This window comes from Calonectris borealis, chromosome 12 (genome assembly GCF_964195595.1).
Source record: "Calonectris borealis chromosome 12, bCalBor7.hap1.2, whole genome shotgun sequence".
Classification (NCBI taxonomy): Eukaryota; Metazoa; Chordata; class Aves; order Procellariiformes; family Procellariidae; genus Calonectris; species Calonectris borealis.
Window position 1 is genome coordinate 375593 of NC_134323.1, and position 27072 is coordinate 402664.

Sequence of the window (27072 nt, forward strand, 5' to 3'; positions counted from 1 at the left end):
ATGTCAGGGCATCCCTCTCCCAAACCGGGCACGCCGCCGGGCATCGCTGCGAGCTGCCGGGGATGAAACATCCCCTTCCTGGGAAGGTCCCCCTGCCCCTGCCGGGAGTTGGAGCCGGGTGGAGGGGGATGAGTTGCAAGCGGAGCATCGTCCGGAAGGGGACCTAGTGGGGTGGGAGACGTGGTGCTGCGCTTGCAAGCGGCACAGCCACGAGAGCCGTGATCCCCATGGCCCCGCAGCCACCAAGGGAGGCGATTCCTGTCCTGCGAAGCCTCCCTCTTTGGATTCCCGTCTTCCGCCAGCCTCCCTCTTCACTGCGGTAATGACTGCAGCAGCTTCCCGAGCTGTGGAATTCCCCCCACCGCCCCGACCCCTACGGCACCGGGCTGCCGCTGCTCTGCCGGCAGCACCGTTACTGGTCCCAGCTCAGCAGGACCCTATGGGGTGAAACGCCGGGTCCTGCCCCGGGCATGGGACGACGCTGGCCGAGGGATGGATCCCATTGGAAAGCCCACGAATGCGCCCAGCAGAAAGACCCCGGCAAGCCGCGCTCCGAGCAGGAACAACTTTAATGGGCACAAGTCTGGTGTGCGAGCACGCTCGTTAAACTTCTACACCATCCAAAAATATACATCCAACAAAATAACAAAAATAGATTATTCCAGCGGCTAGAGGGTGTGGCGGGGGCAGAGTTATTCTGTCTTCACTGGGGAAGGACCCTCTCGGTGATCACCAGCAAGGGCTGAAGATGGAGCCTTTCCCACCCATCACTCCTGGCCTCAGGGCACGGGAGGAGACGTCCGGAGGCACCAGGGACCCTGTCCCTGCCCCTTCTGCTTTCTGCAGCCCTCGCTGCCCGGGCGAGCATCCCTCCCATCCATCCCAAGGATGCCAAGCCGAGGGTGGATGCGGTGGGTGGGAAAACTGGGGAGGGGGCCGGCAGAGGCGAGGGGCGAGGGGCGGCCGGCCCCGCTGTGGGTCCCTGGGCTCCTAGCAGCCCTACGAGGTGGGTGCGGTAGCAAAGCGGACGGCATCGGTCCTTCCTGCGGCCGTCCTCCGCGCAGGGAGCCCCAGCACGGCGGGGCTCAGCCGAGGTGGCTCTGGCTGCTGTTGGGCTGCAGTTTGACGCTGTCGGAGCTGCTCTGCGAGTCAGGGGTCTTTCTCGCCTGCAGCACCATGGTCCAGTACCAGAGGAAGATGAGGAAACCTGGGACAGGAGAGAGGAACCATAGAATCATTTAGGTTGGAAAAGACCTTTAAGATCATCGAGTCCAACCGTTAACCTAACACTGCCGAGTCCACCACTAAACCATGTCCCTAAGCACCACATCTACACGTCTTTTCAATACCTCCAGGGATGGTGACTCCACCGCTTCCCTGGGCAGCCTGTTCCAGTGCTTGACAACCTTTTCAGTGAAAAAAATTTTCCTAATGTGCAATCTAAACCTCCCCTGGCGCAACTGGAGGCCGTTTCCTCTTGTCCTATGGCTTGTTACTTGGGAAAAGAGACCGACTCCCCCAAAGGGAAGGAAGAGTGGGTGAACCCCCTCTAAGGACCAACAGCAGTTGAGAGTGAGCCAGCCAGCCTGCCAGGAATGGCTCCTCTCGTACTCCATCACCACCCCACCAGTACCCCATAAAAGCCCTGGTGCCCTCCGGAGGAGCCCGGCATCCCAGGCTCACCTTGGAGGGAGTTGATGATGGTGAAGATGTAGAGGGAGACGAGGCGGAAGACGCCGGAGGTGAAGGAGAAGAAGACCAGTGCCCAGGGGATGCCCAGCAGGATGCTCAGTCCAAAGAGGGCTAGGACGTGCTTGAGTTTGTGGCCCTTCTTGTTCTGCCGGAGGATCTCCCGGACCATGGCCCCCAGCATGACCGAGTTAAAGAGGAACACGAGGCTGAACAAACCCAGGTTCACAACGTTATGGATCAGGGGGCTCGTGATCCAGCATCTGGAGGGAGGAGAAAGGGCAGAGGGTTATGCTGCGTCATCCCACATGAGGGACACGAGTTGGAGGGGTTGGGGGAAGCACGAAGGTGTGGTGCAAACCCAGCGCCCAGCTTAGTTAAACAGGGAGGGGGGATCCCCCACCACCGCCTGCACAAAGCCCCAGAAAAGCCAGAGGTGGGCTAAGGAAAGTCTGTAGGACACGGTGAAGGTTTAGCCAATTGACTTCATCTAAGACCAGGGATCAGGCAACCCATTTCCCATGACTTACATGGTTGCGTTGGTGAATTTGCCACCAACGGATTCATAGACGGGAATGGAGAAGGGGCCGTAGTTCGTCCAGCTAACCAGGAAGATCAGCGTCACGCAGAAGAAGGGGAGTCCTGAGCGGCAAGAACAGAGTGAAGCTGCTGTCCTAGTCCCTGGCCCTTGGTCCCTCTGGAAGGATTTGTTGCCCCTTTCTCCCCATACAGAGTACGAACTAACACCCTCCCTCCCAAGGGGGAACCGAGGATGGAGCACGCAACAAGGACGCCTGGCGCGAGCCCTGGCCCGGGAGCGAGCTGTGCTGCACCGACCCCAGCCGGGGCTCTCCCAGGGTCGTGGAATTTTAGGCCACAAAAGATCCTGAGATCTTCCTACCACGGCCTCCTGCCCAAAGCACAGCAGAGATGCGTGGGTGCTTCCTGCATCAAGCCCACCTCTCTGGGCTGTCCTGGATGTTTCTTTCAAAAAGAGAGGATCCCATTGCTATTTAAAGACCCCAGGCAGCGGCTCTCACATGCCTCCCTTGCTGGGTGACCCCCAGGGTGACCCACCCTTGCTCTAGCACCAGCTTCTGCTCTCAGCCACTGAGTCTCCTTCTCCACCGAGTCTCTCAACAGAGAGACCCCTCTGCTCTCAGATATCTGCTCCCCCACAGCTACGTCTCCATCCCCACCCAGGCACCGCAGATGGTGGGAAAGACCTACCCGGCTGCCCCTCCACCCCCGTGGCCCATGCCCTCAGGGTGTCTCTGCCTCCCCCATGCTCACCCCAGCCCACCAGGCAGAGCTTGAGGAGGAAGTGGTCATGGTAGGCGTTGAAGACTTCGATCACAAGCCGGTAGAGGTTGTAGCCCTCAATGCCCATCCAGGTGAGGCAGCTCAGGAGGGAGAAGTGCAGGAACAGCCCCCCGGCTCTGCAGACTGCCTCGCTGCTGCTGGAAGCCAAGTGCTCGGAGATGAGGAAGGTGACGTCCAGGAGGAAGATGGCGCCCAGCAGGTTCATGTGGATGTGCATGCTCGTGATCTGGTCTCGCTGCTTACTTCTGGAGAAGCGAGGAGGGGGGAGACCTCACCACCGTGCCTGGCCAGCATCCTTGGTGTCCTGCAACACCCCACAGCTCCGCGTGGGGCAACTCGCCCCTGCCAGAAGAGCCAGGAGACCCTCTGGTGGTGTCGCGGGCTGAGAGCCTAACCCCACGGGTGGGACCACCCGTGACGTGTGCAGATTCAGGTCCCTGCTGCTGACCCTGCATTGCAGGTCTAGGCCATGGGGGGTAGGGAGCGACATCATTTCAGCTCTGAATCATCCACACAGGATCAGTGACATGACTCAGGAGAAGACACTCATGTTCTCCACCGGGCCCTTGAAAGGATCTTTGCAGGCTTCTGCTTGCCGGATCCATAACAACAACCAAGCTGATTTTCCAAAATCATTGAAAACAGCCGGTGTTTTCGAGCGCTCTGCGGGACACCTGACCAAGGGGGTGGTTGCTGGAGAGGAGAACTCTGCTTTCTTCAAGCATGGCTCCTTCATCATGCTTCTAGCCAGGCCACCAACTGTGTTTGGAGAGCTTGCGCCCACCCAGGTATAGCGGCAATGGACAGGACGCAGACGGAGAGCGTGGGGTGACCTGTCAGACCGTACCTGAAGTAGAGGAAGAAGATGGTGCAAATGGATGCCAAAGCTGAGATCAGGCAGCCGATGTAGGTTATGATACTCAGGTAATCCCTGTGTATGTAGGTGATCTCCGGGGACGATACCTGAGGAGAAGGAGGAACGAGAGCTGGTGAGGGAAAACAGCTGGTGGGAACGATGTGGAGAGTTGCGGGAAGGCGCTACCCACCATCAGCACGGCAAAGTAGGTGAGGTGGTTGCATCTGCAGTCCGTCTGGCTGCCCCCCGTCGCTGTTGTACAACCATAGCTGTCCCAGCTCCCCGAACTGGCTGCGCGAGAGAAAGGGAGAGCGTCTGGTGAGCAGCAGGAACATCTGCTTCGGGTTTGTGGATCTTCAGGGCAAGGTGTCCATGGCAGGGAGGAGGACAAAAAGGTGGGTCCCAGCTTGTCCCATGCCAAGCACACACACTCAGATAGCACCCTCAACACCAGGACCCATCCCTAGGGATGGAGAAAGCTCTTAGGTTAGCTACGGTGGGGAAAACCTGAAATCAACCCCATGGGAAAGGTTTATGGAGCTGGAGCGAGGAAGGGAGGTGCAGAGCGACTTTTACTCCTACCAGCAGGTCTGTGGTACCCTGCGGAAGGAGCAAAGGCAGCGCCTGGCTTCACACCCAAGTGCAGGAGCACTCACCGGTGGTGTCCTCCTGCCAGAAGACGCACAGTGGGGTCACGTTCCTCTGCAATGACAAAACCACGGGCCGTGATCAGGATGCAGCTGTGGATTTGTTGCCTGGCCAGCACATTTGATAGGGAAGAACATGGGGCAGGAGGCAAGACTGTCTCAGGAGACAAACCGTCCCGTATCATGGGAGCGGGCTCCAGGCAGAGACCGTTCTCTTGGCAGCTCGCGGAGCAGATACTTCCTCCCAGGTCCACTTTTTCAAACAAGGGGTTCAGCTTTGAGCAGGTGCCTGACAGGGCCATGACTGAGCCGAGGAATTGTTAACTCAAAGTGTCCCCCAGCCCTGGAGATTGTGCTGGAGGCCACACATCTGCAAAGCAGCATCTCCTGGACAGGAGCAGGCAGCGGCAGCACCAGCACCGGTGCACACAGTGAAGCCATGATCATGATACAGCCCCAGAAGACGTAGCAGACCCTGTACAGGCAGGCCAAGGGCATGGACCTGCTGGATTGTGACCACTCTCTAAGCTGGCAGGGCCTGAGCCCTCCTTGCCGCTCCATTCCTGGTGGGACCAGGTTCAATGAGGCTGCTTCTCCACCTACCGGCAGCTGGTCGTGGAAGAAAGTGAGGACCACTGGATCAGAGAGGTTGGCCACCACCGTGTCCACCAGGGAGATGCCGATCACCTTGTCACCCAGGACATGGCTGCTGTTTTCATCCTGTGGGAGCAGAGGCGGCCATGGCAGCATGGGAAGGGATTGGTGCTGGACATGAAGCAGGTGAGAGTCCCCAAGACGGCGGTCCCGTGCCTCTTTCCCCATCAAGCTTCTAGCTCATCTTTGAAGCATCTTCTCCGAGTGAGCACTGGCACCCTGGTCTGCGTGGCATCCCTGCTGCCCTGTACCACCGGAGCCCCCAGCATGGTGGGGACACCCCACCATCCCACGTGTGTGGGTGTTACCTGGAACATGGTCTGGCTGTTGATGTCCATGAGGATCACCCTGTGCTCTGCCACCTCCTCCCTCTTCTTTGCCATCATGAACAGGCTGCTCGGCAGGTCCACCGCAAACCCATGGACCTCTCCATCCTCCTGCAAGGAGAGATTTGTCAGGAGAGAGGTTGGGAGAGGATGCTGGTGGACCAAGACACCATGGCAGGCTGCCCAGGACCCACCTCTCTTTGGGAAGCAAAGGCCAGGTGCTGAGGAGCCCGAGTGGGCTGGACCCTCAGGACGGTCGCATGCACGGTGGCCTCCCCGAAGGTCTGGTTCTGCCCTTCGAGCTCCACCTTGGCCAGCATCTTCTCCAGCTCCCCCAGTTTGCTGTCAGGGAAGGGGTGCAGTGAGCAGGATGCAGCGGGCACCGCAATGGCTGCAGCGGGAACGGCACAAGCCAGGAACTCACCGCCGAAGCATCCGCTGCTCCGTGGCTCCTGTGGCCAGTGCCGGGGGCTGGGCGATGAGGCTGTCCAAGGTGGTGAGCTGCTCCTCCACGTCTTGCTCCCAGATGGGCATGCTCTCTGGAGAGGCTGACGGGCACACGAAAGGAAACGCTGTGAGATGCCCAGGCAGAGCCGGCTTCCCTGTGCCCTGAACCAACCGGGCACAGCCCTGGTAGGAGCAGAAAGCAGAGGGCTTCAAGGTGACCCCAAGCCCGGGGAGCTGATGGAGACCCCAACCCAGAGGGCTTCCTCCTGCCGCCCGGAGCTCGGCTCCCACCAAGGCCATCGGGACCAGGCTGGCTGAGGCTAGCTAGGTGCCTAGCAGTGCAGACGGGACCCTCGGAGACCTCTGCAAAGCCCACAGTTTCCCAGGATTTTAGGGGGCAAAACACTTCAAAATCTCCATCTTCATCTTTAGGGAGCCTCGGTACCGGGGGCTGCCTCTGGGCTGCTTCAAGCAAACCTACGTCCCCTTCCATCACCCTTCAGCTGTGTCTTCCCATCATCATGCTGTAGCACATTCTGGGACACCACCAATGCTCTGCCGATGGCTAGAGAATGGGCTGGGGATGAAGCAAACCCTTTATTTCATTAAAATAACGTTGAATTGCCTTTACCAGGGAAGAAGTATTCAGATGCGCTGTCACAGGAGGTGTTCTTCCCGCCCTTTGAGATGTAGGACACGTTGAAGATGGAGGTGCTGGTTCTTTCAGTCTTCTGACTCTCCTTCCCCCGGGTGATGCTGCTGGATGGGTCCCCCCCCAGGAGGAAGCTCTGCTTCCCATACGCCAGCCTCAGGGTCCTGTTGGCCTTGAACCAGTAGACGCAGAAGCGGTACCTGCCCAAAGCGGAGGGCAAGCTGTACTTGTAGTAAGAGTTTCTCCTGTTTGGCAAAAAGGGCCTTTTTATTATCAGCGCCTGGGCCGTGTTCTCGATGGAGATGGTGGCAGGGCCATGCTCGTAGATGACGGAGCTGTTCTGGGTCTGGTTTCGATCACCGCAGAAGCGGAAGTCCTCTTCCTGGTGGCCGCTGGCTCCCACCCCTGTGTTGCACAAGCACATGGAGACGCCCGTTCAGCCGGAGGGGTGGCCACCCCTGGCAAACACCGCACCCCCGTGGCAGCCGTTGCGCATGGCACGCTGGGCTCTCTGCCCCAGATATGCCGACCCCGTCCTGGATGGGCTGTGTGATGTTGACCACCTCCCCATGGTCATGCTGGGAGGGTTTGCTGGGGAGCTGGGCAGCAGGACTTCCTATGTCTTGGTGCCACTCTCTCCCAGGTGCCACAACCTGCGTTGGCAGAGACCGACAGAGGAGCTCTCCATCTCCAGAAGGGATGGATGGAGACCATCTCCATACTCTGGAAAAGACCCGTCCTGCCCCAGAGAACCCACCAGAGGCACGTCAGTCCATGAGACCTTTCACCTCTGAGGAAGCCATGGCTGCAAACGCCCCTTGGTGCCCCCCAGCCAATTTTTTGGGGCTGCCAATTATGTCCAGCAGCCCAAACCTGGCCCACCAGCCCAAGGCAGGACATGGCTGGGGACAGCCTACCTTGGAGGGGGGAGAGAAGGAGCAGAAGGAGGACCTTCATCCCAGGCAGCTCGCTGCTTTGACCTGGCCTGCGAGGAGAAAGCAGAGCCTGGAAGGGTACAAAAGAAAGGGGCCACGTGAGTGTTTAGGTATCACCCATACCATGGGGCCAGGGGATGGAGAGCAAAGGCTGTGCCGGTGGGACACCGGCCGGAGTCACAGCCGGCTCCCAGTGCCTCTGCCACCAGGAGGAGCCACGAGCACCTGGCTGGAAGCATGGGGGAGGCCAGCAGCCGAGCCCCCAGGCTCTCGGCACGGGGAGGGTGCCCCACCACCCCGGCACCAGCACCAACCGCCAACGATTCAGCACAGGAGGGGTCCCCTCTTCCGCTCCCCGCTTCACATCTCGGTTTGGGCCTTGGCTTCTTATCGCGAGCGATAGGAGCAGAAGGAAACGACGGTTTCCTAATTTGCCAGCCCTAAAATTATTTCCTCGGGTGCTTTCAGCTCCTGCAGATTAGCCGAGGAGCCGGGCAAACCGCTCCGTCATTTCAGCCCAGCAGAAGTGGGCTCGCCCCGGCAATGGCAATGCAGCAACCGCAGCTCCAAAACCCCTTCTGCCCCTCGCGACCAGCCTGGCAACGTCCTCCACATCCCCTTTCCCCATCCCTTCATCCTGCACTTTGCTCCACCACCCTTTTCTTTGTCTTTATATGCGGCCGGGGCTCCTGTAACCTGCACCCAGGCCAGCGCCAAGCACCCTTGGGTGCTGCCGCACCCACACGCTCCACCTGGCCGCAGCCCTTACACCCGCAGCCCCTCCCATCGCATCTTCCGCCTTCCCCGCACCGTGAACTGCATCTCTGGGGCTGCGGCAATGCACCGAGCTTCACCTCCTCCTCGCCCTGCCGCCACCCCAGCAGTCGAGGCTGGTGGGACCCATCCTGCCAGGGTCCGGCAACCAGCGGGAGCCCCCCCCAGGGCGGGAGGGCTTCTGCGGGGGCTGCCGGACCGGCCGGCAGAGCCAAACACTTGCCAATGCCCAAAGCCAAGTCGTCATCTGGTTTGCCACTGCTGCACCCCACTCCTGTGCCACTCTCAAAGCATCCTCCCTGAAACCCACCGGGTGGCCGAATCCTGTTCCGTGAGCTGCAAGCGGGTGCTGGGGCACCCACCAGCATCACCTGCAAAGGCTCGTGAGCTCTCCCAGGCACCCCGGGGTGGTCAGATGGGAAGGCTGGGGGAAAACCGCTTGCTTGAAAACTCAGCGTCCTTGTTGGCAGGTTTCTCCAGCCAGCACGGGTCCAGGGCACATCCTGGAGGCACAGCCCGCTCGCCGTCCCTCCCTGTCTGCTTCTTGCAGCAGTTTATCACCGGAAGACGGAGGCTTCAGGTAGTTAATTAACCTGCTGCCATGGGTATAATTGAGTGTGACGCTAACGAGGTTCCCCGGCGTGGGCTGGGAGCGTACGGCACAGGCACGACTTGGCAGCAGTAGCTGGATGTGGACGGGGCTGGCATCCCGGTGCCTTGCCTGCACACTTGGGAATCACGCACGTGTATCCAAAAAGCACGGATCCGGGGTGGCAAAATGCCGGTGGTGATGGGAAACACCTGGATTGCTTAAAAGCAACAGAGCGGCACACAAATGCCAACCACGGTGTGATGGCACGGAGTCAGTGTGCTGGGAAAGCATCCCCTCCGGATGGGGAACGCTGAATCCCAACAAGACTTCAGCCCATCCCGCTGCGCTGGCTCCGTTGGGATTTTACTGAGGTGGTCGGAGGACGGGATCAGCCCCTTTCAGCCGTTACTCAACCGGGACCAGAAATCCCTGCGGGGATGTGGGTGGGGAGCTGGTATTTCCCCTCCAAGCCCTATATGGTCCCGCTCACCCCAACGCCGATTGCTGTTTCCTGAGCCGAACAATAGCGAAAGAAAATCCCCGAAAATGGTTTTGCAGCGGGAAAAGACAGTTCCCATCCATCCCGGCAATAAGCAGCGCCGGAGGGAGCCAGATGCACCGAGCCCACGCCGGGGCTGGATCCTGCCCCTTCATCTTCCCATCCCTGGGCAGCAGTGGGAACCTGCGGCATCGCCGCCCCTGGGTACCCTGCGTCCCCACTGCCACCGGGGCATCTCCCCAGTGTCACCCATCTTCAAAAGCCCCACGCTATCGCGGTGACCAAGCAGAGACCCCCTTCAGCACCAACCCTACCTCCACTCCATCATCCCCAAGGCGGGATGGCTTTATCCGCTGCCCCAGCCGGAGCGTGCAGGCTGAGATCCTCCAAGAGCAATAACGCATAGAAAAACTACTGTTCTGGCCCCAAAATCAGCCAGATGATGTAAAAAGAGGTGGCAGGGACGCTGCCGGGGCTACGCCGTCTGGACCAGGCTCCCGTGCCACCGGCACGGAGGGAGACTCAGCCCCGGGCATCACATTGTATCCTCCCATTAAGAGAACACACTGATCTCTCAAAGAAAAGCCAAGGAATAATATTGCGGCCTCTAAACCTGGAGGCAAATGGGAAAAAAAAATTTAAAAAACCACACAAAAAAAAGCGCCTGGTGTTTACCACCACCTTACTGCTCCCTGGGTGACTTGGCAGCGGGTATTTAAGCTTTTGGAGGTGGCACGTGGCTTTTGGACGTGACGTTCTTCCCGAGGAGAAGGGAAGATGCTCTGATGCCTCAAACAAACACCGGAAACGGGGAGATCCAGAGGTTTTTATCTCTGTTTTCCTTCCAGGTCCATTAGAAAAATACGCTGACGCTCTGTTCCTCGAGATGCTAACGAGCCCGCAGCTCATCATCCACAGCCTGTTACCCAGGCAAGGAGTTGGGAACCGGATGGGGAAACTGAGACACGGAGAGGCAAGCCAGGACGGGCTCCCCAAGGTGCAGGACAACTTTGCACGACCAGCCTCCATCGTAGGGACCGCAGGCGATGTGCCCTGGGCCTGGAGCTGCCCGAGGAGGCAGGTACCCTGGTGGGGACCCCCCCACAGAAGGGATGCCCCAGCGTCGGTCAGCCGGGTGCTTCACAAAGTGCCCTTGTCCTTGGCCAGCGGCCCGTGCGCACAGGGGTCAGCCCGCACGTTATTCACGGCATCGGCATGCGAGCCTTTCCCGTCACCGGTGGGCGGCAGGGTCCGACCCGGCGCGTTTGTTAATGCCCGAGGAGCTGCGCAGCAGCTGCAGTGCGCCGGCAGCCCGGCTCTGCCAAGCCTGTGCCACGGGATTGGCTTTTCGCGGGCCGTGGGGTTACACACAACACCCAGCACCCGCGAGCAGAGTTTTGCCAACAGGACAAAACCAGACCCGATAAAGATTCCCACGGGAGCGGCACAGCTCCCTGCCAGATCCGTCCTTCGCCAGCCGCTGGCAAACATCCCCTCCTGAGCAGGCGTGGGGAGCGCCGAGGGGAGGCTGGCACAGGCAGACCACTGGTGTCTGAGGCTCTCGAGATGGAGGTTTTGCTTAAAGATGGGTTGCAATGTTCAAAATTTAAAACAATTTCCATTTCCTAAAAAACACCACAGACAGAAATATCGCAGCAAACTAAACCAGCACTTCCTCCAGTGCCCGAGCAACACAGACCCAGCTCAGTGGCCTGCAAAGCCTGCGGCTTTGGCAGGGGCTGCAAATGGTGTGCGAAGGACCAGGTACGCCTGCGGCAAGTTCAGGGCTGCTGGAACAAAGCAGTCAGTGCAGGTTGTCTTCCCCTGGCACCCCAGGCCACGTCACGGGCCTCGGGGGGTACAGACAGCCATCCTTACGGCGCGCTCCCACCACTCAGCCTTCTTCGGGCAAAACCCCTTGGCCTCCTCCTGTGGGTCGGTTTGTACCTTCCCTCCACCCAAACCACCCCGCTGGGTTTTAAATGGCTTCCAAAACACCCCGTCCCCTCCCAGGTCTTGTCCCCCTCCGCATGAGCAAGGCCCCATCTCCTGCCCGTGCCGTGGTTGCCAGGGACAGGAGGTACGGGGCAGTGCAGAGCAGCCCAGGACCACCCCAAATCAGGCTCCCAGGCATTTGGGGTTTGGCAGGGGAAGCAGCCAACCTGGAGCCCGGTGAGGATGAACCTTGGCAGAAAAGCCAAGCACAGCCGGGGCGAAGGCTGCAGCACCCGAGGAGCCAGGTAAGAGGCCATGGGGCCCCCCGGATCCCTGCCAAACCCCAGCTGTCAGCGAGCTGATGGGAAAGGAGTTGGCGGGTCGGAACCCTCCTGAAAACAGGCACCGGCAGGCTGCTGCCCAGCTGGTACCGCACGGACGCTGGCACACTGGGAGCCACCCAGCCTGCTGTCTGCAAACCCCGCAGCACTGCGTCCCTCTGACACCCACGGGTGCCACCGCAAGGTGCGGGGACGGCCAGCCCCGGGGCTCCCCGTCCCAGCAGCATGCAGTTGCTTGCAAACCTGTTGCTCTGCGAATAGCAGCCCCCAGGCCGCGGGATTAAGAGCTGGACTGCAACCAAGTATGCAGCATTTTTAGGCCTTGCCTTAATTCACGTGGGAGCTGCAAACCCAGCAAGGGGCACGGCAAAGCCCCCGGTGGCTGAGGTCCTGGGCTTAAAGGATTTGCCCCCCCCCCATCTCCAAAACACTCCTGGCTCCCCGCTGGCAGTGGAGCTTTGAGGGGGGTTACTGCAGCCCTCAGACCGTGAAACGAGCTTTGGCTGCCTTCCCTCCTCAACAGCTATTCGGACTTGCTGCCAGGAGGTTATTCCAGGAGACTTCATTTCAATTCTCCAGCTGGCATCGCTGGGTTTTGCTGGTCCCTCTGGAGGGATAGTTCAGGCAGCTTGCGGGCCTGGAGCACCCAGAGCATCCCGCATCCCGCATCGGCGTGCCGGGACCGGCAGCAGCAAGCTGAGATTGTTGCAGGAGGAATCGCCCCAACAGGCATTTTAGGGGAAGGAGATCACCCTGTCGAGACACGCCGGCGGTCCCACGGGGATGCTGCACCCTCCGCTCGGAGGGAGGAGGAGGAATGGGGCGCGCTGGTGGTTCCCCCGGGGTGGGAAGCGGCGGCCACACACAGGGCCCGGCCCGGCGGCGGGGGCTTCGCGGGGCTCAGCTGTGCCGCCGGCGGCAGCCGGGAGCAGCTGGCCCCGGGCGGCTCGGGCGGCTTCGTGGCTCCGCGGCCCGGGAATTCAGCCTGGCTCCGGGGCAGGGGCGAGGGGCGGCGGGGCGGGCGGGGGATGGCGGCTTCACCAGACAACTCGCGCCTTGGCGACGAGCAGAGACCGCCGGCCCCTGCCCGGACGGAGGCGTCGCACCCCCCGCTCAGGCGCGAGGAGGCAAAATGTCCCCGTACCGACCGGAGCAGGGTGCCTCCCAAAGCCCCCCATGGAGCACCCCTTAGCTCCATCCAGACAGGCGGCTCCCTGCCCCGCCGGCCAACTCAGCACCCCAGGGTGCTGCCCAGTGGCACCAGTCCCAGCCGCGCAGAACCCCAGTGCCCTCCCAGTCCTGCTGGGCTGGCCCCAGGGGCTGACAGATGCCCACCCCAGTCGCCCCCGCACCCAGTGGATGCCTCCTGCCCCCGCCGCCTCCCCGTCCGCACCCCGCAGCATCCCCTCCCGGTATCCCCAGTAAGGGCGTGCCAGGCAGCGCCCCTTACCGTGGCCTTTGGGACCCCGAAAGCAAACACCGGACCTCCTCGCTCTTCCTCCCTCCCCCGCCCGGCTCAGCCGCTCTCCGCCGCCCCGATACCTGTGCCCGGGTCGGGCTGGGCGCGCTGCCTCGGCTCGGCTCGGCTCGGCTCGGCACCTTGCAGTTCGGCTCCGCTCGGCTCCGCTCGGCACCTTGCAGCCCAGCCCGGCTCGGCTGGGCTCGGCGCGGTGCAGCGGGACAAACGGGCCCGCCCCGCCCCGTCCCCCCGGGCAGGCGGTGACTCAGCGGGGCGGGACCGGGACGGGTCGCGCCGCACCGACCCCTCCGAGACCCTCCGGGATCGCTGCGGGGGCCGCGGGGCCACCAACCCTCGGTCACGGCACCTGCCCGGCTCTGCCCAGCCCAGCCCAGACCGGCTCAGCTCGGCTCAGCCTGGCTCTGCCTGGGAGCACCGGGCTGGGAGCACCGGGCTGCATCACCCCGCCCGGCCGGGACCGGGACCAGGACCGGCACCGGCACCGGGACCAGGACCGGGCTTGGGACCGGGATGGGCTGGGGGGCCACGGCTGGGGCAGCCGGGAGCCGGGGGTGCCCTATCCCGCCGCCCTTCAGCTCTGGGCTGGCGGGCAGCCAGAGGAGCGAAGGAGCTGGGCGGCTGGCAGGCTGCACGCCTGGCTGCGAATGGGATTAAAAAATAACAATTAATGGGAAAGCAGCCGGGACGGAGCGTCCCTGTGAACCCTGTCCCGCTCCCCGCAGGAAACGAGGGAGACGAGAAGCAGGGCAAGGAGCCCAGGCCCCGAACTGGGGGGGAGCTGGGGAGGGGGTCCCGCATGCCCCCCATGGCACATCCCTGGAGGAGGTGGGCCGGGATGTGGGGTGCTGGATGCGACCCCCCAGCCAGGGCATGCAGACCCCACCACCCATCCCAAGGCTGGAGGTGGGCACCCAGCCCCTCGCCCTTGGGACCCCGCGGCGGCGGTGGGAGCTGAGGCTGGAAGTGTCGTGGCAGCGATGGGCGCTGCAGGAGTGGACAAAGCTGCTGCCAAGCGGTGGCCACATCCAGCCGTGCCAGCCCTTTGTGCGCCCTGAAAAACAGCCTGGCAGGAGAAAGCTGGGGCTGCCGGGAGCCAGAGGGAGGAGGGCAGGCGGGGAGGGCTCCGGGAAGTGCCCTGGGTAAATAGTTGCTCTTGGAGATATTTTCAATGGCTTGAATGAGACTTTTCTTTCTGCTGGGGGAAGGGTGGAAACAACCTCCCGCTCCGGCAGGGAAGGCAACGGAGGTAAAAGGCGGCTGCGGCACTGGAGGTGCCATGGCTGCACTGGGACCCCTGGAGCGAGGGATATCCCGCATGCTCACATCACCCCCCAGCTTGCTTTAATTTCCAGCTCCAAGCCCCGAATTTCCCCGGCTCCCATGGGAAGGGGCTCCCACGGGAAGCAGCTCACGCGGCCGCACGCGGCCGGACCGTGACTAACATGGCCGCCTTTGAAGCCCAACCGTCCCCACGCCGCGGGGAACGGGGCTGGCTCCGAAACACACGCTCATGGCAGCTGGAACTGCGGGAGCATCGCGGCGAGCCAAGCCTCCCGCTGCGGGTCATCCCGACCGGCTCCTTTGGGAAATGCTGTAAATCCGCCCCCCGGGAATAACACTGCTAAGCCCAGCAGCGGCTCCCGCAGGATCAGGTCCTCCTGGAGGGGGGGATCAGGTGTGGACCCCGTGTCCCAGTGAGGAAAGGACATTTTAGGCCATCTTTTTGCCACTGTTTATAGAACAAAGAGCCTTTTGTCCGCACTTGACGTTATCAGGAGTTATTTTTAGGTCGACGTCTGCACTTGTTGATGTTGTTGGGATTATCTGTAAATCCGCAGGCCGTGCTGCCGTCTTCAAAGACGCTGGCGGACAGGAGGGAGGAAATCCTTGTGTTGTCCCTTGCAAAGGACATTTGCCCTTGGGCTCAGGCCAGCGTCACTCACTCCGCCTGATAAGGGTTTATTGCCCAAGCTGGGGAGTTCCTCAAAGTCCTAAAAGTTCCTGAAAACCCTAAAAGTTCCTCAAAGCTGTAGAAGTTCATAAAAACCCTCAGAGCTCCTAAAAGCCCTAAAAGACCCTAAAAGCCCTAAAAATTCCTAAAAACCTTAAAAGCTACTAAAAACCCTAAAATTTCCTAAATACCCTTAAAGTTCCTAAAGCCCTAATAGTTCCTAAAAGCCCTAAAAGCTACTAAAGCCCTAAAAGTTCCTAAAATCCCTAAAAGTTCCTAAAAACCCTCAAAGTTCCTAAAAGCCCTAAAAGTTCCTAAAACCTCTAAAAATTCCTAAAAGCCCTAAAAGTCCGTAAAAGCCCTAAAAGTTCCTAAAATCCCTAAAAGTTCCTAAAAACCCTCGAAGTTCCTAAAAGCCCTAAAAGTTTCTAAAACCTCTAAAAATTCCTAAAAGCCCTAAAAGTCCGTAAAAGCCCTAAAAGTTCCTAAAATCCCTAAAAGTTCCTAAAAACCCTCAAAGTTCCTAAAAGCCCTAAAAGTTCCTAAAACCTCTAAAAATTCCTAAAAGCCCTAAAAGTCCGTAAAAGCCCTAAAAGTTCCTAAAAGCCCTAAAAGTTCCTAAAACCTCTAAAAATTCCTAAAAGCCCTAGAAGTTCCTAAAAGCCCTAAAGATCCTAAAAGCCCTGAAAGCTCCTAAAGCCCTTAAAGTTCCTAAAAACCCAAAAAGATCCTAAAAGCCCTAAAAGGTCCTAAAAGCTCCTCAAGGCCCCGGTGCTGGCAGCGGGCGAGCAGGAGCGTGCTGTGGGACGGGCAGGCGAGGGCACGTCCTGCCAGGCTGCTGCCAGCCAAGGCGAGGCAAGCACAGGCAGAGGTGCCCTGGCACTGTCTGAAGCCGAGGGTGAGCCGGCGAGCGCCAGCCCCGCTGCCAAGCCCAGGGTGCCGAGACCCCCCTAAAAGCCCCTTGGGAGGTCATGGTGCTCCCAGGGGAGGTGCAACTGCGAGCGGGGCTCAGCCCAGCTCTGGTGGGTGAAGGAGGAAGGTGAGGATGAGGGTGATGAAGCAGACTGAGTGCTGGTGGGAGGGGGTGCCCGGAGGTGCCCCATCCAAATCCGGTGAGCGATGCCAGGGCAGCTTTGGGAACCTCAGAGGGTGGTGATCCCAGCTCTGCAGCTGCCTTGCGCGGCTATGGGTGCTCCCGCTCCCCCATCGCCGCCACTCCGCCTCCCTCAGCCTTGCTCCCGAAAATACATCAAATGGGGAGGTGGGTCCCCCCCACCTCACGCTGGGGTTTCTCCGTCGGGCAGCAACGATAACAGCGACTTCACCAGGTGCCAGGGCTGTAAAACCCAACCGTAGAGAGAGCAATAAACTCGACTTACTTGTTTGGGCTTGGCTTTGCAAATAAACCCGCGATGATGTCAGGGAAGTCTGGGGAAAAATTGGTCCCCAGGAGTATTTGCACAAGCACTAGGTGAGGATGCTCCCGTGGGATGAGGGAATCGGGCTCATCTGCTCCCCGGCAGCCAAATCCCAAAGTTGGATCCCAAAATAGAGCCGAGCTCTGCCCCCCATTCCATTCCCAAATGGATTTAGTCTCTTCCCTGGCTGCTTGTTTCCCTAAAATTTGGAGGATTTGCAATATTTCCAGAGCTTTCCCCCGAGGCTAGGGCTGGGACTGGAGCCTGAGGGCACCACGGTGACGCCAAGCTGCCTTTCCTGGGGAAAAAAAGGATGGCACAACCCCCTCCGGCAGTCCGGCACCGGCCTCCTGCCTGATAAGGCACAGGGGAAGGTAAACAGGATCATTTCTCCTTGGGGAGGTTAGATGGGCCGGCTGCCCCTTCTCCTGCCCACGGTGCCCTGGGGCTGGGGTGCTGGCGGGCACCGGGGGTGGTGGGAGGTGGGAGCCCATCCTGCGCTCCCAGGGGACCTCGGGGAGTATTTTGACCCTGCTCCTGGCGCAGCGGGGTGGGAAAAGTGCCTTTTCTGCCCCCAGTCGCCAGCAACGGGCTCAGCTTCCCGGGGACCACCGGACCCCAACAACAGGCTCAGCTCCTCGGGGACCAACGTGCCCCATGGGTGCCGTGTTCCCGCTGCCGGGAAGCAACCACCAAGCGATTGTTTTCCAAGCACCACCGGATACCGGAACAAGGTCTATTCATGCACCGGTGTCGGTGCGCACGCAGGCACCGGCAGTCGGCGTGACTCACGCCGCAAGCCCCAAAATCTCGAGATGGGGAGGAAGGGGCACAGAAAGCGCATTCCAAGAGCAACCAGGAGGGTGGAGCCGCCGCAGCCGGGATGCGACTCTCCCACGGTGGCGCTCATGGGGGACAAGCCGGGTGCTTGGCACCTCACCAAACCCCCAGGCTTCTTATTGAATAGCTGAAGTCAGCCGCCGGAGCAGTGAGACATGCACAGCTCATCGCCACGCGGTGGGAGCGCGCCCGCGAGCCGGGGGCACCGCGGTGCCCGGCGGGCTGGGAGGCGGGGGCACACGGCCCCGGCGGGACGGGCTTTTGTCCTGGCCACCGGCGGGAGGGTTAGATGGAAACTCGGCGGCGCTGGCTGCCCTTTGTGCACGGAACAAAGAACAAGAACCAGCGGCTTCCTTTGCTGCCCAGAACCAGGCCCCGGGAAGCAGCCAGAAAGGGAAACGCCACTCGGCAGAGCGGCACGGGAAGGCAGAGACGGCAGCGTGTCACCTCGTGAGGCTGCTCAGTGGCCCGGTCCCCTGCCACCAGACCAGAAATGGGCAGCACCAGCAAATGGCACCTCGCTGGCGCACCCCGCAAGCTACAAGCATGGGGATGGTGGGAACCCACCCGCCACCGCAGGCGGATTCACGGCCATGCCAGCATCACTGCGGGGTGCTGCTGCTCTGAATCCCAGCAGGGAGAGCGGGATGTCCAGCTCCAAAATCTCAGGCACCGGGAAAGGCAAAACGGTGGGCGCAGATCCAGGTTTAGCCCGGTGTATGGGGATGCACTGGGGGCTCAGGGCTGACTCGCCGCCTCCAACCGATGGATTTAGTCCCTGCGATTTGTCCTCGCTGTTCATCTCCCGCAGGCTGGACTGCTTAAACCCCGATAAAGCATTTAGTCGCGTTGAAGAGCTCTGCTCAGGGTCTGCCTTCCCAAGGGAGAGCAGGAGGAAAGCCGAGTTATCCGTTCACCTACTCACTTCCCACCCTCTACTCCGCCCCGGCACGTCCGCCCGATGCCAAGCCGAAGCCCTGCTCGCCCGTTTGCCCGCTGACCCAGGGCTGCGGGTGGCCTCCATCCCTGTGCTGGCTTTGGGGCGAGCAGGAGGGCTTTTGGGGGGGTGCTGTCGTGGGTGAAAACCTGGGGACAGGGAAGTTTGGGGGTGCCACGGCCTTACGGCCTCATTCACCAGCACCAAATGGGTTGGGGGGGGATGTAGCTGGGGAGATGCCACTTCTGCCTGTCCCATGTGAGACGATCCAGTGGCAGCTCCCCGAGGGGGCTCAGACGTCCCCTCCCGGCTGTCAGGGGGCTCCTCGGCACTGCTAACCGGCACCGCTAACCGGCACCGCTAACCGGCACCGCTAACCGGCACCGCCGGAGGCCGGCGCTGCTGCTGGCCGGCCCTGCCGTGTGCACAGTCCAGAGCTGGGACCATCTTCGAAATCCTCGTGCCATCTAGTGGGACCTTCACTAACGACAAGACAGAGCGTGGCTGCCGGCTCTGCCGGCTCTGCCCGCCATGGGGCCGGGGGGGACGAGGTGGCAGCGGACGGCGGCGGGACCCCGGCCAGAGCCGCACCGCTCCTCCGGCGGTGGAGGAGACCTGCATCGGCAATTAAACGGTGCTTTTAATGAGAAGTGTCAGCCTTCAGCAGAAGTCAGTGTTGGTTACTAATGGAGGGGCTGCGAGCCGGCAGGGCTGCGCGGGGGAGCAGGGGAGCGCAGCACCCACGGGGCCCCGAGCCGCAGCCCCCCCAGCAGCAGGCAGCTCCCGCTGCCCAGAAATCCGGCTTTGCAGCCCAAATGCTCCCCCTGAAGAAACGCGCGGCGTCCACGGCCCCAGCTGTCAAGCCCGGGGGACGGTGCCATGCCGCATCCTCAAGGAGCAGCCCCCGGGCTCCCCTCGCAGCCCCTCACCCCGGCGTTGGGGCACGTTATCTGGAGGCGTTGCTGACAGAGCCCAGCTTGCTCCGGCGGTGCACGGTGACGTACCAGAGGCAGATGAAGAGACCTGCGGGTGGGTGGCAACGCGGTCACTGCCATGGGTGCACCGAGCTCCTGCGAGGAGCAGGAAGGCGACGAGGACCCCGCTGCTCCCAACCCATGGGGTGCTCGTCCCCCAGAATCCCCCAGCGCTCCCCACCGACCTTGCAGGGAGTTGAGGATGGTGAAGAGGTAGAGCTGGGGGACGAGGAAGACGCCGAAGCTGAAGAAGGCCAAGCCCCAGGTGGTGCCCAGCAGGCAGGTGAGTCCCAGCACCGTCACCCAGTCCTTCCTCGCCTGCCCCTTCTGCTGCCGGATCCTCCGCAGTATTGTCACCACCCTCCCCAGCACCAGCATGTTGAAGAGCAGGATGAGGCCGGCGCAGCAGAGGGTGGCATAGTGGGCCGCTGGGCTGGTGAGCCAGCACCTGGCGGAGGGGACTCTCTTGGGGACAAGGGCCAGCACCCCCGAGAAGGAGCTGGGCGCGGGAGGGGCATGGCGGCGGGTGCCCCCATGCACAGCGAGATGGAGGCAGGCAGCTGGCAGAGCCAGGCTCACCAAAAAGTGGCACCCGGCAGAGCTATGGCTCAGCCCCATGTGCCCAGGGTGCCCAGTGTGCCACATGCGCCCGGCGTGCCTGGCATGTCCAGGGTGCCTGGTGTGCCCAAGGTGCATGGTGTGCTCGGAGTGCCCAGGGTGCCTGGTGTGGACTGGGTACGCCCAGGATTCATCCTGTGCCCGGGGTCCATGCTGTGCCCAGAGCGCCTGGGGTGTATGGTGTGCCAGGGGTGCCCGGGGTCTATGGGGTGCCCAGGGTCCATGGGGTGCCCGGTGTGCCCAGGGTGCCCAGGGAGTTAGCAACCCCCTTCACTCACATAGTCACGTTCCTGTAGCCTTCAGAGGTGCTGATGGTGTGGTACCCATACGTATCTCCCTTAAAGGCAAAAACAGCCGCCACGGCCAGCGTGGGCAGACCTGCGGGCCCGGGACAGGCTGTGTGGGACCATGCCAGGGCAGCCGTGCCGTGGGCAGGCGCAGGCAGGGCCGGGTGGGTGCCCACTCACCCCAAGCGAAGAAGCAGAGCTTGAGGAGGTAGTGCTGGATGTAGATGTTGTAGACCTTGACGAGGAGGAGGAGGAGGTGGAAGGCCTCTACGGCCATCCACGCCAGCGCGCAGAGAAGGCCGGCGTGCAGCAGGGCAGCGGTGACCCGGCAGAGCCCCTCGGCGCCCGCGGCCAGCAGCGGGCTCAGCAGGAAGCTGCAGTTGAGCAGGAGCAGCGCGGCCAGGAGGTGCATGTGGATCCTGGTCGTGTTGTCCCTCAGCCGCTGCCTGCAAGAGGGGGGAGGGCAGGGGGTGCTGGTGGGTGCCCGCCGGATGGCACGGCACGGTGTGGCACGGTGTGGTGAAGCATGGCATGGCGTGGAATGGCATGGCATGGCACAGCACAAGGTGGGATGCATGGCACGGCATGGCACAGCTCTACCTGGAGAAGCAGCAGAGCAGTAGGATGCAGAGGGTGGCGGCAGCCGAGAGGGAGCAGCCGATGGTGCTGATGTGGGTGAGCGATGCCAGCTGGGCCGGGCTCAGGGCGCCTGCCGGGAGCTGCCGGGAGCAGGGAGGGAGGGGGTGAGCCGGGGCAGGTCCCGCGGCAGCACCCGCCCTTGCAAAACCACCCCCCTGGCCACTCTCCCCCCCATACGCCCCGTACCCCCACATACACCCCGTACCCCCCCATACACCCCGTACCCCCACATACACCCCATATCCCCAACATACACCCTGTACCCCCACATACACCCCATATCCCCAACATACACCCTGTACCCCCACATACACCCTGTACCCCCACACCTCCAGGGAGGAGGAAGAAGGATGGAGGGAAGGGGAAAAGAGGAAGATGGAAGGAGGGAAGGAGGAAGGAGGGAAGGAGAAAGGAAGATGGAGGATGGAGAAAGATGGAAGGAGGGAAGGAGGAAGGAGGGAAGGAGGAAGCAGGAAGGAGGGAAATAGGGAAGGAGGAAGGAGAAAGGAGGAAGAGGGAATGACGAAGCGGCAAGGAGGGAACAAGGGAAGGAGGAAGAGGGGAGGAGGAAAGAAGGAAAAAGGAAGGAGGGAAGGAAGGAGAAGGAAGCAGAAAGGAGGGAAGGAGGAAGGAGCATGGGGGTAGGAGGAAGAAGGAAGGAAGAAGGAAGGAGGGAAGGTGGAAGAGGGAAGGAGGAAGAAAGAAGAGGGAAGGAGGACGGAGGAAGGAGGGCTGTGGACCAGCAGGACGGCGAAGTAGGTGAGGTGGTCGCAGTGGCAGATAATGGTGCCCTCCCTGTGCGTGGTCTTGCAGCCCTCGCTGCTCCAGCTGCCTGCGCTGCCCGTGCCTGCCGGAGAGCCGCTGTCGGAGGGGGGCACAGCAGCCAGGGGAAAGGGACATCAAGGAGACGTCGAGCCCTGCCAGGGCTCCCCGGGAGACAGACGGGCGATGCCTTCAGGGTGGCATCAAGCTGGCATTGCCCCTGTCCTGGCCGCGGCCACACTTACCGGCTCCGGGCTTCCAGAAGACGCAGGTGGCATTGGAGGCATCCTGGTAGAAAGGGGACAGAGGGGGAGAGCTGGGGACCCTCTCTGCTCCCTGGGGACCCAGAAACCTTCTGGTTCCAATGCAAAGAGGGGGCACTTTCTTTTTCCCCAACTCCAGGGCAAACACTGGTGCTGGGGACCCCCCTGGGGACCCCCCGCGGTGGAGCCCTGCTCACCAGCACCATGTCGTGCCAGAACCGGATCTCCACGGGGCGGCTGAGCCCGGCCACGCGCCCGCTCTGCAGGAAGGCTCCCAGCACGTTGTTGTTCAGCACAGAGCTGTTGTGGGCGTCCTGCAAGAGTCGGGGTGCCTGCAGGGAGAGTCCTGGGTCCCCAGGATATCCCCCCCGCCCCGAGCATCTCAGCGGCGGGTGGGTGATGGGGTGGGCGTACTGCTGGCCAAGGGTGCTCCAGGGGGTCTGCAGCTCACCTGGAAGATGCAGGGGCTGTGGATGTAGATGCAGATGAGCTCCTGCTCCACCTCCCGCGCCTGGACGCCTTCCATGAGCTCCGCCGGGAAGTTCATGGCGTGTCTGCGCCTTCCGCCGCCACCCGGCTTCACACCCTGCGCCGGCGGGCAGGGGAGAGGTGGGTTTGGCTGCCCCGTGCTTGGCTGCCTCGGGGCGGGTCAGGGTGCTGTCCTGGCTGCCCCCCCCAGCACAGCCACCGCAGTGGCCCCGCGGCATCCCCCAGCCCCAGCGGCAGCTCCAGCTCTACCGCGGTGCCTGCGGGTGTGCAGATATGGCAGCCACTCCGGTCTCGACATTGGAGCCCTCCCAGCCCGTAGCACACGGGAGGGCTGTGGGTGGGGGGGGGTCCGTCACCCATGGGTGGGCACACCTGTCCCGCCAGCCCTGCCACGGGGCGAGCACAGGGCAGACGGCATCGCGCCGGGACACATTCCCAGTGGGATTTCACACCTTGGTGGGCTCCCCCAGACAGTCTCTGCTCCCAGGTGCCGAGCCGGGGGTCCCAGCAGGCAGGCAGGTACCCCTGCCTGCAAAACCTGCCTTGTCCTGCAGGAAGGGACCTCAGGCCGGAGCGGTTGGAACGCCCCGGCAGGGCAGCCCCGTGGCCGGGGGAAGTGCTGCGGGGCCACCGTGTGACACCCTTGCACCCGGACGGGGAAGTGGCCCTGCACGCTGCCTGCTGCGGTTTCTCTCTCCCTGCCCACCGCAGGAAGGTGGGGCCGGGGCTTCCCTTCTCGTAAATCAGAAGAGCTTCAGGATGGCAATGCTGGCGCTCGGCTGCAGAACACCCCCTGGCTTTAGAAGCCCCCAGATTTATCCCAGTGACGGTGCTGGGGACCTGCTTCCCCGCTTGCCTGTGGCACCCTGGCAAAGCCGCATCTCAGGAGGATGATGGAAACATCCTTGGAGGAAGCATCCTTGATGGAAGCATCCTTGGAGGATGATGGAAACCCAGTGCCAGCCACCCCAGCATCCCCCCGGCACCTCCCACCGGGGGTGGAGGGATGGAGGGAGCCAGGGGGGTACCGGCATCCCCTGGGAATAGCCAGCAGCATTGCAGGGACCAACCATCCTGCTGCTGAGGTTTAACCCTCTGAAGTGCTCGGTCATGAACTTGAACACGTAGATCTCAATCATGCCGCCCGTGAAGTTGTATTTCTCCCAGCGGGTCAGCTTCTCTTCCAGCCGGTTTAACCTGCATGGGGAGGGTGTTCGGGGCAGGGTGCAGCAGGATTTGGCCCCTGTGGGTCTGGGGGGATGTGGGGAGTGCGGGGGACAGCATGGGTGGGAGCTCACCTCTCCCTGGCGTGGAGGGTGCTGCTGCAGCCCTGCTGCAGCTCCTTCTCCAGGGTGCCCATGTCACTCTTCATCTCCTCCAGCTCTGATGGAGCCATTTCAGGAGCTGCATACGGCACCTGCCCCGCTCCCCATCCCACCCCAGGCCAGGGAGCCCCAAACGGCCCCGAAAGCACCCCACCCAACACCGGGATGGGAGAGGGAGACCTCCCTACCTTGAGCCTGCAGGATGGAGGTGGTGAGGCAGAGGATGAGGGCGATGAGCGGTGGGGTGGGCATCGCCGTGGTCCTCTCCTGCAAAAGGCATCCAGGACCTGGGCAGCTCCCCTGAGCCCCCACCTACGTCCACTGGGACCTCAGCCCTTTCCCACGCGCCGGGTACAGGACAAGGGTGGGATCCCAGCGGCTTCCCCCCACCCCAGCAGCCAAGCCCCACTGAAGCCGTCGCAGCAGCAAAGCCCCAGCCCGGAAGCGCCAAGCGGCTGCGCTAGCAGCGGGCACGAGTGCAGGGTGAGGAGGAAGGTGTTTTGCCGCAGCAACCAGGGTGCAGGATGCCCTTTGCATCCGTTTTACCATTAAGGTTGCAAAATGGTGGCGGCAAGACTTCTGCGTCCTTCCCCCCACAACCAGGTCTCGGACCTGGCTGCCATTCCAGCCCATGCTTGCAAATCCCCGGCAAGCAACCTGCAAGCCAGAAGGGTCGCCGGCATGCCCTACCGCGGTGCCGGGGCTTGTTGGCAGTGGCCCAGCGCCGAGCTGGGGAGGAGGAAGCATCCCCGGTGCAGCGTGGGGGGAAGGCAGCTGGCAACAAGATTTGCATCCATTGCAACACCGCACCCAGTGCCGCTCACAGCAACGCCCACCATGGTAACACCGCCAGCACCGAAAGCAGCCGGGGAGAGGGGCTGCGAGTCCAGCGAGGTGCAACCCCGACGCACAAATGTTTTTTACTGTGGATGCAGCGATGGCATTGATGATTCGAGGCGCTGAGGCTGGTGATGGCCAGCGCAGCCGAAGCCTCCCAGGGCAGGAGCAGCCGTGCAGTGGGCAGCTACCTGCACAGGGTGCCCTTTGACCCCCAGCAAGGGACAGCCACCATGTCCCCTTTAGGATGTTTTGCAATAAATAACCCTTTTGCTTCTCACCAACGTAACCCTCGGATCCCTGGGGGCACCCAATGGTCGCTTGCCCCAGCCTCCCTTGCCGCCCGGCACAGCCCGGCAATGCCGAATGCCATCCCTGCCACCGCTGAGCCGGAGAGGGCATCGTCCCCTCGCTGCACCCTCCGGAAATGGCAGGGTGAGGGTGTCACTTCGGGTGACTTTTGCCTTCGTGGGGAGCAGCTCGGTGCCCCGGTGCCGCGCCAGCCCCCGCATCCCCCCTCGCTCGGGCAAAGCCCCTACCTTGGGCACGGGGCAGCTCAGTGTTGGCACCACCACGGTGGGGTCGGCCGCGCCGGCTCTGCCTGCGCAGCGTTTGGGGCAGCAGAAAAGGAAGTGTTCGTATGCAGATGAGCAGATTAAATCAAGAGAGCTTTTGAATTCCCTTTTGCTTACTCTTTTTCGCAGCCCGGTAAGGGACCGGCCCGGGGGGGGAGCATCCCCAGCACTGCCAAACCCCAAGGACATGGCAGACGGCTGCGGTTCGGCGTGGCCCAAAGACAAGCTGCTCCCTGGGCATGTCTGATATAATTAACCTTCTGCCTCTAATGAGCTAACGAGCCACCAGCTCACCAGCAACCCCTGCTCTCCCGTGCCGAGGAGCCCAGCCAGCCACTGCGGCAGCTCCGGCACCACGCCGGTGCCAGCGGGGCAGGAGCCGGGCTCCAAGCGGAGCATCGACGTGGCACGGTTTGATACGTGTGGGACATCAAGCCAGCGGGGCAGAAGGCCGGCGTGGCTGAGCAGGGATCTGCTGCTAGGACTCGGGTGGAAAAGGAAAACGTACGGACATTGAGAGCAAGGTGACGCGGGGGGATTACGGAGGTGCTCTTCGCCATTGTAGGGAGAAAATTCGTGCGGCCAAAGCTCGATTGGCATTCCAGCTGGCCAGCACTGTGAAGGACAACAAAAAGGGCTTTTTAAAATAAATTAACAGCAAAAGGAGGATCAGAGGTAACATTGGTCTGTTGTTTGATGAGGTTGGTCACCACACAAACAGGGACATAGACAAAGCGGAGATGTTTAATGCCTTCTTCGCCTCTGTCTTCAACACCGATGATGGACTCCAGGACCCCCGGAGCCGTGTTGGAAGACCGTGACTGTGGGGATGATAAACTCCCAGCCGACCCTGGACGTGTTTGAGACTTGCTGCTCCAGCTGGGTGCGCATAAATCCATGGGACCCGATGGGATTCATCCCAGGGTATGGAAAGAGCTGGCCGATGTCATCATGGGACCTCTCTCCTTTATTTCTCAATGGTCTTGGGAGTCTGGAGAGGTCCCAGCTGACTGGAAGCTGGCAAATGTTGTCCCCATTTTCAAGAAGGGTGAGAAGGAAGACCCTGGCAGTTACAGACCCGTCAGTCTCACTTCAGTGCTCGTAAAATTATGAAGAAGGTTATTTGGGGAGTTATTGAAAAGCACTTGAGAGACGATACAGTCATTGGTCATAGGCAGCACGGGTTCACGAGGGGAAAGTTCTGCTTAACCAACTGGATTTCCTTTTACAACAAGGTCACCCATCTGGTTGCCCAAGGGAAGCCAGTAATACGGTGGGTTTGGATTTTGGCAACGCTTTTGATGCTGTCTCTCGGAGTATCCTTCTGGGCAAAATGTCCAGCACGCAGCTAGACAAGTCCATAATACCTCGGGTGAGCAATCGGCTGACGCATCAGGCTCAAAGAGTTATAGTAAATTTATGACATTTAACAAGAGCAAGTCCCGGATTCTCCACCTGGGAGGGGGTAATCCTGGTTATACGTACAAATTGGGGGACGAGAGGCTGGAGAGCAGCACCATGGAAAGAGATCTGGGGGTTTGGGTTGATGACAAGTTGAGTATGAGTCAGCAGTGTGCCCTGGCAGCCAAAAGGGCCAACGGCGTCCTAGGGTGCATCAAGCACAGCATCGCGAGCCGGTCGAGGGAGGCGATTGTCCCACTCCGCACTGCGCTGGTGCGGCCCCACCTCGAGTGCTGTGTGCAGTTCTGGGCACCTCAATATAAGGACATCAAACTATCAGAGTGTGTCCGGAGGAGGGCGACCGAGATGGTGAAGGGTCTTGAGGGCAAGACTCACGAGGAGCAGCTGAGGTCACTTGGTTTGTTCAGCTTGGAGGAGAGAAGGCTGAGGGGGGACCTCATCGCAGTCTACGATTTCCTCAAGGCGGGCAGCGGAGGGGGAGGTGGTGATCTCCTGTCTCTGGTGACCAGCGACAGGACACGAGGAAATGGAATGAAGCTGCGTCAGGGGAAGTTCAGGTTTGACACATTAGGAAAAGGTTCTTCA

The 27072-nt window shown here is 61.5% G+C and overlaps 2 protein-coding genes across 2 annotated transcripts; both read right to left on the minus strand.

Annotated features, from left to right (window-relative positions):
• Positions 1-551: 551 nt before the first annotated feature.
• ADGRG1 (adhesion G protein-coupled receptor G1) lies at positions 552-14138 on the minus strand. Its single transcript, XM_075160768.1, has 14 exons — positions 13213-14138; positions 7512-7599; positions 6574-6999; positions 5920-6043; positions 5690-5837; positions 5478-5606; positions 5119-5235; positions 4525-4570; positions 4059-4159; positions 3860-3975; positions 2983-3257; positions 2220-2331; positions 1684-1952; positions 552-1207 (listed from the first exon to the last, which is right to left on the minus strand). The coding sequence occupies exons 2-14, from the start codon at positions 7549-7551 to the stop codon at positions 1086-1088; spliced, it is 2025 nt and encodes a 674-aa protein (XP_075016869.1). The 5' UTR covers positions 7552-7599; positions 13213-14138; the 3' UTR covers positions 552-1085.
• Positions 14139-18923: 4785 nt separating this feature from the next.
• ADGRG5 (adhesion G protein-coupled receptor G5) lies at positions 18924-25254 on the minus strand. Its single transcript, XM_075161180.1, has 13 exons — positions 25030-25254; positions 23842-23920; positions 23627-23711; positions 23399-23525; positions 22291-22425; positions 22037-22153; positions 21822-21864; positions 21555-21661; positions 20776-20894; positions 20356-20621; positions 20167-20266; positions 19456-19718; positions 18924-19319 (listed from the first exon to the last, which is right to left on the minus strand). Exons 1-13 carry the CDS (start codon positions 25252-25254, stop codon positions 19243-19245), a joined length of 1743 nt encoding a protein of 580 aa, XP_075017281.1. The 3' UTR covers positions 18924-19242.
• Between the last annotated feature and the right edge of the window lie 1818 nt (positions 25255-27072).

Coding starts and splice junctions, on each gene's coding strand:
- ADGRG1 (XM_075160768.1), bottom strand. CDS start 7,551: ATGAAGGTCCTCCTTCTGCTCCTTCTCTCCCCCCTCCAAG. Junction 5,607..5,689: donor CCTTTGCTTCCCAAAGAGAG/GTGGGTCCTGGG, acceptor CTCTCCTTGCAG/GAGGATGGAGAGGTCCATGG. Junction 3,976..4,058: donor CCTACTTTGCCGTGCTGATG/GTGGGTAGCGCC, acceptor CCTTCTCCTCAG/GTATCGTCCCCGGAGATCAC.
- ADGRG5 (XM_075161180.1), bottom strand. CDS start 25,254: ATGTCCTTGGGGTTTGGCAGTGCTGGGGATGCTCCCCCCCCGGGCCGG. Junction 22,154..22,290: donor ACAGCCCCTGCATCTTCCAG/GTGAGCTGCAGA, acceptor CGACTCTTGCAG/GACGCCCACAACAGCTCTGT. Junction 20,622..20,775: donor CTGCTCTGCTGCTTCTCCAG/GTAGAGCTGTGC, acceptor CCCCTCTTGCAG/GCAGCGGCTGAGGGACAACA.